This window comes from Lissotriton vulgaris, chromosome 5 (genome assembly GCF_964263255.1).
Source record: "Lissotriton vulgaris chromosome 5, aLisVul1.2, whole genome shotgun sequence".
Classification (NCBI taxonomy): Eukaryota; Metazoa; Chordata; class Amphibia; order Caudata; family Salamandridae; genus Lissotriton; species Lissotriton vulgaris.
Window position 1 is genome coordinate 1475931662 of NC_141693.1, and position 14782 is coordinate 1475946443.

The 14782-nt window shown below is 40.7% G+C and overlaps 1 protein-coding gene across 5 annotated transcripts in view; it reads left to right on the plus strand.

The window, feature by feature from the left end:
- Window positions 1-14782, plus strand: part of LEMD1 (LEM domain containing 1) — a 492643-nt gene that overhangs the window by 436965 nt on the left and 40896 nt on the right. For 4 of the 5 annotated variants that reach the window (XM_086923443.1, XM_086923442.1, XM_086923439.1 and 1 more), the window contains 3 exons: window positions 7947-8033; window positions 9057-9248; window positions 9618-9691. In XM_086923443.1, coding sequence (XP_086779569.1) covers window positions 7947-8033; window positions 9057-9248; window positions 9618-9691 — 353 coding nt within the window. The remainder of the gene's footprint in view (window positions 1-7946; window positions 8034-9056; window positions 9249-9617; window positions 9692-14782) is intronic. The other variant, XM_086923440.1, reaches the window with a different exon arrangement.

Consider the following 14782-nt stretch of genomic DNA (forward strand, 5'->3'; position numbering starts at 1 on the left):
GTGCAGTGTTGACTGCTGTCATAATGTTTCCATCTATTCCTGTAATGGAATGAGTAATTGCAGTGACTGTAGCAGTTTTCACTGTTGCTTTTGCGGCTTCATCAGCCATAGAATTCCATGCAACATGCATCCCTTCACGCAGATGATTCAAAGTGTGAAGCACAGGAGTCTGCTGCAAGTATGCTTTTATCTTGGCCACCTTCCCCCAAAGCAACTTGTGCTTTATCTTGTACCCTTTAGAATCCCTGTCTCCATTCTGGCTCCAGTCGTGTAAATACTCGTAAGACAGGACACAATAATACAAATCACATACTGAGAGTGGGAATCCGGGATCTGTATTCTCTTGGGCCAAAATTGAAGCTTTCAGTTCAGCCAGCTGCAATGTACAGTCACCAAGTGACTGGGTGAAGGTTTTTTTTCAGGGTGGAATTCTCCATCCTGCTTTCTACCCTTGACTGCGGCGCATGCAGCAAAGTCCTGGTGCTTGATCCCTACGACAGGCTGGGCAGAACCAAAAGTATATATGATGTAATCTTACCGATCAAGAGGCATGACTTCATTAGGCAGAGGATTTGTATTCATATTGCAGGAATGCTTGTGTTTATAATGTAGAGTCCAATATGTAATCTACATCCGTTGCCGTAAGAATTGGCCCATTGTATCAATGTAGGATGTAAATCCTTGGCATTAGGATTGCTGGCCTTTATCACAGCCTCTAAGGCCGGAGTCACAGTAATAATGTGTTTTCCCTGAGCCAAATATCTTTCTCGTACCACAACAGTCAGTACTGCCGTCAATGTTTGTTCTGTTGGTGCAAAACATATTTCTGCATTGGTGTATAAATGTGATTTAAATGCAGTTGGACAGTATCTCCTTGTCTGAATGTCACATAGGTGTATCCTGATGCCCCTGCAATTATACAGATCACCAGAGTCAGGGTGTTGGCATGTGTGTGTGTGTAAGTGTTTTGAAGACAGCATGTCAGCTTGTACTGAACATGGAATGTGTGTTCAGTGTTCCAATGTGTGTTTAAAGTCTGGCCAATCAAGTCTTCGAATGGTTTTACCCATTCGGCGTAATCTGGAATATATGTTCAATCAAAATTTAGGAACCCCAAAATGTAGGTTCTTCAGTGTGTTAGGTGGTTGTTAGAGTGCACACTTATCTAACAAATGTGTTGCAAGGCTTTTGCCTTCCCTTGTCAGCTCGCATCACAAAACAGGAAGCTGAGATAGACAATTTTGGATTTCTTGAAATTAAATTTGTAGCCCATTTAAGCAAATCCCAAAACCATATGTTCTACTCTTCCCAAGTTTGTTGAAAGGTTATCCATTAAGTATAGGTCATCGACATATGATAATGCCTGGTCATCAAATTCTTGTTCAAGTTCTCTAACCAAGACATAAAACAACCCTGGGCTGTCCTTATATCCTTGAGGCAATCAATAGAACTGTTTTTGAGAAGCGAGCATGCTAAATGCGGTCAAGTACTGGTTTTCAGGCACTATTTTGGCAGAAAAATCCATGCGAGCTATCTAAGGTGGTATTTTTTACACACTATTTTGTTCATTAGTGCTGCTTTGTGCGCGATTTGATAGCGAATGTAGTTTCTGTAATCTAACACTAAGCAATACCAATGCTCTGTTTTTTTTAATAAAAAGGGTTATTCATTGGGGAGGTGCAACTTTCTATTACACTTTGATATTCAAGTTGTGTGAGAATCCCTCTAACTTGCTTTTTAATGGGGTATTATATTTGAGGTTGTAGGGCATACCTCACAGGTGTTATGTGATCATCCCACCCCGTGTGGTTGTAGTATAACACTGGAACTTGCGCTAATGCCTAATGCCCACTTCTTGGCGTATGAATATTTAACTGATTTTGGAACCAGGTTGGAGAAAGCAGGTAAAATTATAGTTTCTCCCTCTGGCCAGTCCATGTCGTACCCGAATTACCAGTTCTCCCAGAAGAGAACATTTATTGAACTTTGTATATCCCCCTTTATTTGGAGTTTAATTTATATAATCAATGCAGCACACTCGCTCTTGTATCCTGTGTTTGCACCTGGATATAATCACTAAATGCTACTGCCATCAGACAATCTATCAGGTACTCCATGACCGTGCATGCTTGACTTGAAGCTTCGCTACCTTTTTGAATTGAGGCTTGGACTGTTAAGGTTTGTCTTCATTTGTTATAGTAAATCAGAAGAGCATTGAGTCCTTCTTTGGTTTCACATACTCCTCCGATCTGCGCTCTGACCATCCACACCTTCAAGCTTTTTTTGGGATGAATCACAAATGGAATGAGTGGAACGTGTAACCGTATCCTTACCGATCAGGCTTTTTAATACTATCATGCTTAGGCAAATTGTAGCGTTTCTCAGTGGCCTTCTATTGAAAAGACTCACCCCTGTTCATATTATCCAACTTCTTCTTAGTAGAAGGTGCTTGCTTAGTTATCCTTTTCAGAGTTACTCTTAATTTGGGGCTTACTAGGTCTTGCTCCCAAATTACCTCTACCTACTGTTGCATAGGTTTCTTCGATGACGTTAGGTAATTTGCGCCGCTGTTCTCCCAGTGCCTAATTCAAGAGTCGCTGGTGTATAGCCAGCGCTGCTGCTTTCCCTTTAATATTACTTAACATAATGGTGAATACAGCTGCAAAGTTGCCCATCAATTTCAACCCAAAATCCAGGACAGGGTCAGCCCTGTACTCATTTTGGATCTATTTAAGCACTTCTGGCAAAACGGCTAATAAGGGTGCACCATGTGTTCCGGTTATCTGTAATGTCTGGATGTGGTGTGTAGCCGGCTAAGGCTTGCCATGTTGCTCCCTCTTTAATGAGGAGATCTAATCTAATTTTCCGCTGTGGAATGTGTTAGGGCGCCTTCAAGAAATGTTTGTGTTGTTGAGATGTCAATGGTATTTCTAGTGCTTTCTACCTTGTGTAGTTGTTGGGAACTGTGGTTTCACTGTTTGTGTGAAAGTCTTGATGTATTATTTGCTGCTCTGAATCTTCACCGGTAAGGGGTAGGCCCTTGCAGCATCATCTGAGAAATTGCAGATCTACCATGTGCTAAGTGTTCGTTTGCAATTCATGTTGTCGGAACTAACTAAATCTCTGTTTCAGTTCCATAAAACAAAACAATTGAAGCTAGTGAGCAAGGTATTTTCCTTCTTTTGTATAGATTGTATTGTGGCCCAGCCTCTTCTCCGCTTTACAGTATCCCAACCCCATCCCTTGCCAGATAAGGCTGATCGTATGATCTGCTTTACTTATTCCTGCCAAACCCTCCTCCATTAAAAGTCCTACAGAAGGTGCAGGGTTGACTGGCTAAGCAAATTCTGATCGCATTAGATTGGGCCTGCAGCGTTTGGTACATTGGTGTGTGGGGACTCAGCATTCAGCCTTTTCATCCACACACAACAGACGTGCTTACACGCTGGCATGGGTGGTTCGTCAATCCTTTTTGGTTCTGCCAATCTGACTCTGCTAAACTGCGCATTGCGCTTTCCCTTGTACAGCAAGGTTTGGAGATCCTGCCATTAGTGTTTAGAGCTTGCCACCATAAGTGTTTATTTGGCTGCTTTCATAGGCAACCATCTAGGTTTAATTAACCCATGGTGATGTATTTTCTAAAAGGTTTGCTGTTATTTATTCCCCGTGTGGTTTATTGTTGTGCAGTGGTATTTGAGTCCAATGCTAACATTTCTCACAGCCTCTCCTTTTGAACCATTGCAGTTTTCCAATAGGGTTGCTGACATTGTAAACTATGTTCCTGGTGGCAATACCTTTTCTGATATGGTTGGTGAACTACTGGCTTTTTCAGTCTAATCAGTTTTGACTCTTTTTCACCCAGATAAACTGGTGCTCAGTAACTATACTTTTCTCTTGCAAAACATTGAACATTTCAACCAAGTGAGTAGAGTGGTTTAAGTCAGCATGGGAGAATCATCATAGGGCAACATTAATGATAAAAAAATAACAAATACATCAAAGAATGACTACCATAACAAACTGAAACGAGAGTAAAGGTAAATACTGTATTAATTATAGCAGATGAATGAAAAACAAAATGACCAAAGTTCTACATACTTTGGGAGGGTTCTCAATTAAATTCAAAATCTTTATTTCTGTTCATTTAAACCATAAAAGATGCATTTAAACGCGTACAATTTCCATATGCAAATAGTGCAACAATGCTAGTACAATGTTAATAGATGGAAAAAGAAAAAAAAGCTGTTGTATATGACCTTTCGCTATTTCATTAAGAACATAATTATGTTTAAAGTAGGCATCAAGATAAAAATGGTAATAACGCTAATATAGGACTCCTTGTTTTTTGTTATTTGTTTGTGCTTTCATCCCTAAAACATTTTAAAAAAACAATTAATAATAATAATAATTTCTGACTAACATTTCCCTCAAACAAGACTCCCTTATACCTACTGCATCTACATACTCATTCCGAATTCATTTATTATTGCCCTGGAAATGCTTAATCATATTCGTTACAACTTCAGTCCTGATTTGTCCCTTAAAAAGCTTACTTCAAGTAAATGTAAATAAATGTAAATCCAGTATTTGTAAAGCGCACAGATACCCATGGGTGTCCCGGCGCTGGGGGCCGTTGGGACGATTAAGCAAGCTATTGCCCAGAGTTACATGGTGCTGGGCAGACCCCTGCCGCCGGGGATCGAACCTTGATCCCCAGCATCTGGCGTAAGTCGCCCTGGCCGCTGCGCCACACCTCTTCCCAAGTAAAAAGTTACTGACACTAAATACAATTGGTTGTGATGTATCCGTTTTTAAGATTCTTTCTGCCTCTCTACAAGACCTAATTCCTATATTTATACAGATTGGTTTAATCCATTTCTTTTTAAGCTTGACATATAGAGGACAAAAGAATAATACATGCAAGTCAGTTTCTTTAACCTTGTTTGGGCATAAAGAACACAAATCATTACTTGTTCCAGCGTTAATAGCCCATTGTGACGTGATTGCATTATATATAATACACCGTAACTAAACTTTGTGTATAAACTTTTTGCTAATTGTGGATGCACCTCATCAAGAAAGGGCTCTAAATTTGCTATGTCCTTGAACAAAAGGAACCTAGTCGTTAACAATCCGCTGGGTAGACCATGTAACACGCTATTTTGACAGTAGGCCCAGAAAGTTGTTTGTAGCTGTTTCTTTGAGGCTACGGACAGCGCGGTTGGGTCATCCCAGTAATTGGATAGACCCAATTTTCTGAACCACAAGGAAAAGTGTCTAAGCCACAGTATACTCCTATGCTGGTCCAACTTCAAAATCTCCTCCAATTGTAGTGTAACAATTCTGTAGTGGACCAAATTCTGACCCAAAATAATAGGGGTCTTAATAATGCCTGATGGTCAGTACGTTTGACATTTAAATGCAGGATAATTGGAATTAATGGAGCTCGCGCAGGGAGGCTTAAGAGCATTCTATAAAATTTGTTTTCCCCTATTTCAAAGTTATTTTTGCAGTAAGGACCCCATATTTCGGCCCTGTAGAGTGCGGCTGCTTGGGCTTTATATTTGAACACCTCCAGGGCTGGGGAACCTGCTTTGGAAAAGCTACTCCAATGATTTTTCATTATGGGCAAAGAGTTTTGGAGTAAAGCTATCTTGTTCTTTTCCATTTGCAACTTCCAAGATAGCTTTGTATCCAAAGATTTGCCCAAATAGTTAACTCTGCACGTACTCCCACTTTTAGTTATTTAGTACAATGTCTTTTTTGAAAGTTTTGTGGAGGTTTATGGCCATATATTTCGTTTTACCAATATCTACTTCAAGGCCTTTCTCATACAATAAGTATAGAAGGAGTCTATTAGGCATTGCAATCCTTTTGGTGTTTACGATATTAGAATGGTGCCGTCAGCAAATAGAAGTGCTGGCACCAAATCGCCTCCCAATTTGGGTGCGTCGTTCTGGCAACCATTCAACAAATTGGGGATGTCATTTACATACAGTGAGAATAGAGTTGGTGCAAGCACACATCCCTGACGTACACCTCTTTTTATAGGGATTGCCTCAGATAGTTCGCCCCTCGGATCCCATCTTACTTTTGCATAATTCTCTTCATGTAGTCCTATTATTTAGTTATTTGGTTATTTGGTTTTGTAAATAACAGGGTACCTCTTGGCATCTCAACGAGTACCATAATAGGTCCCGTGGAATAAGGTCAAACGCTGCCTTTAAATCCACAAAAGCAACGTAAAGGTGCCCCTTTCTTATTTTTTCATATTTCCAACACAGACATGTAAATCTTAAAATATGCCTAGAATACATTTTCTGTAAAATGTCTATTAGTCTGATCGGGCGATAGTTTGCAGTGTCATAACGGTTACCTTTTTAAAAAATTGTAATAAATTCAGCCCTTTCCGAGTATTGGGGATGGGGGCTCCTAAGGCATTTGCATTACATAAGGAATTTATGTATGGCCCCCAGACACTGATATCATGCTTCAGTAGATCACCCAGAATTCTATCAGGTCCGGGAGCTTTTCCTGGTTTGACTGCACTAATTGCCATTTTTTTTTTCGTCCAAGCTAAAACTAAAGTAAAATATTTTGTATTGGCTGCTAGTTCATCGATATGTATGAGTTGCCTACTTTCCCTTGCAGCATACAAACTAGTAAAATGGTCCACCCAAGTGTTTGATCTCGAATTGTCAGTAAGTTGGAGAACAAGCATGTTGCCTTCTCATGAGCTGGTGATTACCTTTTAGTCACCAATGGAATTTCATGCAGTATTCCCTGTTATACAAGAACTTGTGAGTCTCAGAAGAAGGTTTAATTCCTTTGTATGTAGCAGTGGATATGCAACCTTGATAGCGAGCGTGGAGACCGAACATAGGGGTTTATAAGTTTAACTTGAGAACTTTTTTACATAGTTGCAAGCTTGTACTCTGAAAAAGCCCTTTTGAAGTTTGTGGCTCAAAATAAAGCAAAGGTTAGGACTTCATTTGGTAACCCCTACAGTACAACTTGTGAAGGGCCTGGACTGGTACACAGATGAGACTTGGGCTTCTTGAAAACCTACCGTCTACTTCGAAAAAATGCAAAATATGACAGTCCTTTTCTCTTGGATCCTAAAAAGACTAGGTTAGTCCAGGTGGCCGCTACTGGTCCTGTGTTTTGTCACAATAAAATGTAAAGTCCCTGTTATGACCTGCTAATGACTTCTTTTAGTGTTTCTGAATCTCTTGAAACTCCAGGAAGACTCCCTCCAGTCAGCCTACCCCCAGCATTCGCCACCCTCTGTCCCAGAGCAGTGGATATAGGATAGAAGTATTGGTGTACACGCCCTTTCATCAGAAGAGATTTCCTCACAATAGCTTAAGTCTTCTTCCTCCTTAAAGAAGGCAGGTAAAACATCCTTCAAAACGGTGTCTACCCATCAGAACATTTTCACACCTATGATGGCCTCGTTTCGTGGTAGGCCTGTTGCACATACTGTGACAGAATATGACGCCGCAAGAGACCAGAGTTTCACGGAGTCAGAAGGTTCTTGATAATAATCTTTGCAAAATGATGCATTGCTTGAGATGGCAGGGGCCAGGGAAGCGTTGAATATGTTACATTAACCATACGCTATAAATATGCATTTGTAGTGGTAATTCTATGCAGGCAGAGTGATGCAGAGGATAATGATGCTTTTAGACTCCTGTGGATTTGCAAGTCATTTGTAATGCGCCAGCGTGATCTTAATGGGAATGTTGTATTTTCTTAATGGCTTACAATTGCAAATTCGGGCATTCATTTTCTGTTAATGCAAGGTTATTTTGACACTGATTGTTTTTTTCCTTTTGAGTAACTTGCTTTTAATTTGCCTAATGCTCTAATTAAGACCTGGGGAAAGCTGTGTTTGCATATTTGAATGTTTCGCCATCCGTGATTGTCTTGTTTTGGGCACTTAACAGATGGAACAAAGACCCTCAATGTGCCACGTGGGGGGATACCAGAAAACAACGGGGAGCGGGATTCGCAGTAGCTACAGTGCTAAGGTGCGCTTTGCAAACTTTCTTTTTCTAGATTGTACATTTTAGAAGGAAAATTAGCAAACCTGCCATCGGACCCTTTGAATTGTCCCCACAACAAACTTTGCTTACATTACAGTGCTGGGAAGCCTTGTATGTGATAACTATCTTAAATGCTCATGACATTGTTGGACATTTCAAGATGGCCTCTATAACCACTCCAGCATAATCTGTGAAAACCCTAATAGCAGGCTAGTGACCAATCTACTAAAGCAGACCTTACCTTCACCTAAAAATGTGCAATCTACTTAAGATAGCCCTCTTGAGATCAACCTTAAAATGGAAAGGACCATAATTGAGCACCTATTTTTTTGTCATTCACCTTCTGTCCATGGCACATACTGTAGTGATTTCCCTTTCCCTAACGCACAGTTCTGCGTTACCAGCAGAATCCGTGCAACAATACATGCACTCTTAGATGGTTAGGTATGCCCATGCACAACGAGCTCTTTCACAATTTGGGCCCGTTTTAGCACTATCTAATATGGTGAGTTGAGTGCAAAGTGCACTCTTGTGTTTGGGCTTCCAAGTACTACCACATACTACTTTGGCATTAGAGGTAAGCAACATGGGTGCAGATGCCTTTTGCATGCGAGGCCCAGCTCATAAATCTGGTCCAGAAACATGATCACCACTGCATATCAATTTCCTCTAGGTGTGTTTTACACCCGATATTACAAGTTGCTTGTAAATGACCCTATTAGCGTGCATGATGCGGCATTTGCCTCAGTCTTTGTACCTGATTGCATGTTGAGTCCATTGAACTGCAGAGCCTGATAGTTGCTTTGAAAGTAGAACCCTTTCCATTCCGTCTTAACTGTTAATTTCCTGAAGTTGGATTTATAGGATTGCTGCTAGAGGGATTGTCTAAAACGTATCAGTCCTTCTTACTGCCTTTTCACTATCTTTACTACTCTGATGCCCCTGAATTGGCATGTTTAGTACACCTACCAGCAAGTTCTGTTTCTGATTAATGTTTGTATTCAACAGGATGCCCTCATGGTTGACAAGAACACAATGACCTACCGAACGCCAACCAACACCCCAAAAGCTTGCGTGTACGCCAGACAGAATCGATTCCAGGCAATTTGTTCTTACTTTTCTTTTCCTTGGCCGTGGATTGCGAGGCCAGCTGCACATGGTGGTGGTTGTGCTGGTGACGGTGTATCAGATTTTCCTGAGGTTTGTTTGTCATGAGTGAGCTTGCAACTGCCCTAATTGATGACGATCCTTGGGGATGAGGGCTCCTTTTTTCTGACAGCGCAAAATTAATTTCCTCGATTTCTGCATTCTTGAAGAAGAATCATTCAGTAGTTCAAAATCGTGCTCACTCCTTTAGGCGGTTTCTATTTCATTAGTTTGTAATAGTCATTGGCAACTCACAAAGTGACATATGAGCCCCAATCATGTAATGAGCACTGGATTATTTGAGCGGTGTACCGTGTATCCGGTGGTTTCAGGCACTGAGTAATGGCTTTCTGTACTAGGCCGATAAGGTCGATCAAAGGTGCTCTTATTTCATAAACTGACATGATCCTGTTATTTTTGCAGGCAGATGACTTGTTACCGAAGGAGGAACAAGCAGACCGATATGTTCCCTCTACTGCGCATCCCTTAGGTCTAAGGTAATATTTTCAGTGTTGCCTTTTTTCTTCCTACTTTTTTGCTTCATGAACACTGCTAAGGTAATGCATGCAGCTAATGTATATTGAAGGCTTGTGGTATTTTGTACAAGCTTAGTGAATAGTATGAGGATATTTGATTGCAATATTCCAATTTTAAACGTGCATTTGCCTGATTAATTGATTCATAAATGTATTTACAGAGCACGGACGTATTCGCAGGGTATTGGACAGATAACCCAAAAATTAACACAATATATGTGGTCGAGATTCAGCAAACGTCTCAATATCCATCCAAGAAAGGGAAGATTCCACTAAAATACTTTACAGGTGGTACAAAATACCTGTGAGGCAGTGTCATATAATCAATCCCGCTGCAGGCCAGACATGGAGAGATGTGTTACTAATCATATATGATTAGCTTGTTGAAAAGCCTAGGTATTTTGTAAGGTCTTTTTTATTGATCAAGCTATTACTAAATAACAATTAACCAATTAAAACTTAATCAGCACGTATTACTTCATTTGCAGTTGCAATATTTATACCATACACTGCTAGTGCATAGATTGGTCACATACTGGCTCATACCATTGGAACTCTTCCTGTCCCACAAAAGGTAATTGCCTGATTCACCATCCTCAAACATGTGGTGGAACAAGATGTAGGAAATCATCGCAATGGAATAAATCACTGTACTCCCTCAGAAGTGTATGACAATAGGAGATCACTGGATAGATTACTTCTCCAGTACTGGTTGATCCCTTCCAGACCAGTTACACCTAAAGAGGAATTCAGTTATCCGGATGCATTATAACACCATTTTTTTTTCTCAAAGGTTTTATATAGCGCTGCTGGACCCAAGAGTATCAGAGCGCTTTACAAGGAGGTGCAGATAAACGAGTGATTGTGCGGAAACACACTAGAAACCCAGAAAGCAAATACACATGAGGAAGCAAATAAATAAAATGACAGTGCAAGCATCAGAGTTAGCATAAGGTACCCCAGTATTTGTTGAGAAGAAGTACTTTGAGTTCTTTTTTGAAGAGAGAGTAGGAGGGGTTGCAGCGAAGATCGTTGGGGAGAGAGTTCCAAATTGTGGACGCGTTACCAGAGAGTGCACGGGATTGGGTCTTTTGACATTTGAGTCTAGGAGGGATAAGGACAAGGGAGTTAGTGCTTCTCAGGGACCTGGAACATCCTGCTTTGTGTAGTTTGGTTGAAAGATAAGAAGGCGTGTTTTGGTGGAGAGCTTTGTGAGTGATGCAAGCGATCTTGTCGATGGATCTTCCTTCTATTGGGAGCCAATTGAGGTTCTTGAGGATGGGGGAGATGTGATAAAAATGTTTACAGTCAGAGATGAGTCTTGCAGCAAGATTGAGGACAGATGTGATCGGGGCAAGATGGATTTTAGGGGTGCCGGCCAGAGTTCCGTTACCATAGTCGATCCTAGAAAGGACAAGCGATTGTACAACAAGCTTGAAATCGACTGCTGGAATAAATTGTTTAATTTTCTTGAGGTGGGGAAGAGTGAAAAGAGCACTTTTTGCTGCATTTGTAATGTGTGGGATGAGATTAAGGTTCTGGTCAATACTGATGCCTAGTGATTTCACAGAATTAGAAGTGGAGAGTGAGCAGTCAAGAGCTTTGATGTCATTGATCCAGAGTTGGATGGGAAGGGGATTGTTTTTGGGGGAGAACAGTATGGTTTCAGTCTTTTTCGGGATTAGTTTTAGATGGTTCTGATGGAACCAGGCTTGAACTTTACTCAAGGTGTCATTTAGGTGAAGTATGTCTTTGTGGGAATTGATCTTGTAGTATAGTTGGGGTTCATCAGCGTAGAGGTGGTAGCTGATATTAACCTGTTTGAGGATGAGAGTGAGTGGTTCCATGAACAGGTTGAATAGGGTAGGGGAGAGGATGGATCCTTGGGGGACGCCGAGTGAGACGGGTTGGGGTTGCGCGAGGAAGTGGTTGAGCTTGATTTGTTGTGATCTATTATTTATTTATTTATAAAATCTTTATTTCGGCAAAATAGCCATAAAAGACACAGATATATACATACATAAATCAGAACGAATTAGATTCCAGTTTTCAATTCATAAAAATGAAACGTTCATAAGCGTTTTTACTAAGAAGGGTCACCATTCAACAATCTCCTTAAAAACGTTTTAACAGTAAAAAAATTCATTTTAGCGTGATTCAATTTAGCAACAGAAGTGCACAACAGGTATACCTCCTTGGAGAATCTGACACATTTACTCAAAGCATTTGACCCAATTTTTTCCGACTAAAGAAAACTGATGTTAAAAATCTGCTAATACTAAACACAATGAACTGGGCAGTATTCGTTTTAACAATCCTATATGCAGTATGACAACTTCTAGTTCCTAGGAGAGCACACATAGGTTTTAGCCATTTTTTCCGTGCTTTTATGTAAGCATTGCATACAAAAAGCATGTGAATTTCATTCTCCAAACAGGAGGCAGAGCACATAGGACATTTTCTGTTATTATCAATTGTACATGCCATATTTTTCTTTGACCATCATTCTAGATTGGAAGATAACATAAGATTCCCGTATCTGAATTTCAGATAGAGGGTCTTGGCCACAGGAGGCTCAACCTCATCCAGAAATGTTTCAAAACAAGGTTCATCTTTAAACAATAGGAATTCTTTAGTTAGGGTCCCAGTTCTGCTCTTGTGTACAACCTTGTTATTCATATAGGACCAAAAAACTCTCTTCACCATGGTTTTTGCAAATGGTGGCAGGTTCTCGGGGTGTTCCCAAAAAGAGTACAACCCCAACAGTTTAAACCATTTTTGTATATGCCCAAACCATAGAATGGAGTTAAAAGTGTCGAGGTTTAATACCTCTTGAAGACTATTCCTATAGTCCAACAATTCTGGGGTGGACCAAACTCTAATCCAGAACATCAAGGGTCTTAAAATTGTAAAGTGATCAGTGCGTTTAAAATTTAGGTCTAGTTGGAGAGGGATTAGGGGGGTGCTAGTAGGAACCCTTACAACAGATCTCATAAATTTGTTATCCAATCCTTGGAAGCACTCTTTGGCCCACGGACCCCAGATTTCAGCCCCGTATAGAGAGGCAGATTGGATTTTAAATTTAATGAGTTCAAGAGCAGGTGTTGCACTCTTACTCATACTATCATTCAATTTACTCATTATAGGTTTGGCATTTTGAGCATATACCACCCTACTCTTCTCAATTTGGGCCTTCCATGTTAACTTTGAGTCGATTGCCACCCCCAAGTAAGAAAAGTTGTCAACGACTCCCAGAGTTTGTCCATTTAGAGTCAAGATCCCTCTATCTGGTCTGCTATGGTTTAATGCCATGCATTTAGTTTTGCTAGTGTTTATTTCCAGGCCTTTTTTTTCACAGTAGCCACTAAATGAGTTTAAGAGTATCTGGAGGCCCCTCTTGGTCTGAGATATAAGGATGGTATCATCTGCGAAGAGCAACGCAGGTACTCTCTCTCCATTTAGCTGGGGTGAATCGTTGGTACAGGCATTTAGATGTTCAGGAATATCATTAACAAATATAGAAAATAGAGTGGGGGCCAGGACACAACCCTGACGAACGCCGCGCTCGATTGGAATGTCGCGAGACAATTCGCCATTTGGTCCCCATCTAATGTTGGCATGGTTTCTAGCATGTAACTCAATTATTTTGCTTAACAGACACCCTGGCATCCCGGCTTTTTTCAAGGAACCCCAGAGCAGATTTCTAGGAACAAGATCAAATGCAGCTCTAAGGTCGACAAATGCTACATACAAATGACCTTTCCTAATATGTACATACTTCCAGTATATACAACAGAATCTGAAGACCTGGTCTAATGTACTGGTCTTAGACCTAAAGCCTGCCTGAAATTTGGTAAAAATCTGTGACTCCTCCAGCCAATCATTCATTCTAAATAACAGATGCTTAGCATAGAGTTTCTGCAGGGTGTCCATTAAGCTAATGGGCCTATAATTAGAGGGATCAGACTTGCTACCCTTTTTAAAAATTAGTACCACTTCTGCTGCACGCCAGCTTTCAGGAAACGAACAATCAACAGATAAAACATTAAATAAACAATTAATATAAGGAGCCCAGACTTCGATTGCATGTTTATAAAGGTCACCAGGTATTTTATCCGGACCAGGGGCTTTACTGCTTTTTAGTTCGTTAATTGCCTTCATTGTTTCTTCCAATGTGAAATCAAGGCATTCAGGAGGTGGGGGTGACCATGAGTCCTCAACAGCAGCACTGTCATATTGTTTATACAAGGATGTGAAGTGGTTTACCCATGTTAATTCATCCAAGAAAGTATCCTTAACTGCTCTTCCTGCATGCCCCCCATTGGCAACCAACCTCCAAAAGGCAACATTATCGTCTATTTTGGCAGCAGCCAACATATCTGCCCACAGAAGCTCTTCCCAGGCTTTTTTGGAATCCTTTATGACGTGCTTGTATTCTTCCCTTGCAAGTTTGACATCCAATTTAGAGCCCTCTTTGATTGCAGTCAAAAGTTTCCTTTTGGCCATCTTACACGAACGATCAAACCAAAGCTTCCCATGGCAACCCATCCTTATATTTTGCTGATGCTTCTTTGGCATTTTGGACATGTGAATCTTGAGTTTGTCAAAGAAGATTTTGTGCAATTCAGCAAAATGCGCATAGTTCTCAGTTAGGAGAGGATAGCCAGCTATGGGGCCAAAGATCGAGTCAAAGAGAGAATAAACAGCTGCAAGGGTTTTGCCATCTGATAGCAGGTGCGGCCATTTTAAAGCACGTCTGTTGTTATTGATGTGCACATTTTCACATAGTGCATCTGCAGCTTCATTGGGCATAGAATCACTGAACATGTGTGCTTCAATATGGAGTTCCAGGGGAAAATGATCACTCTCAACCCTGTTAGATACTCTAAAGTCCACCATAAAGTGCCAGATGCTCAATGATACAACAATAAAATCAAGCCTACTTTCAGACTTTACAAAGGTTGGCTGTTTGGATAGGTCAGAAGGAAAGCGACCATTGCAGGCTCGCATACCGTGGTCGACTGTTATCCTTAGAAGTTGGACTGCTAGGGT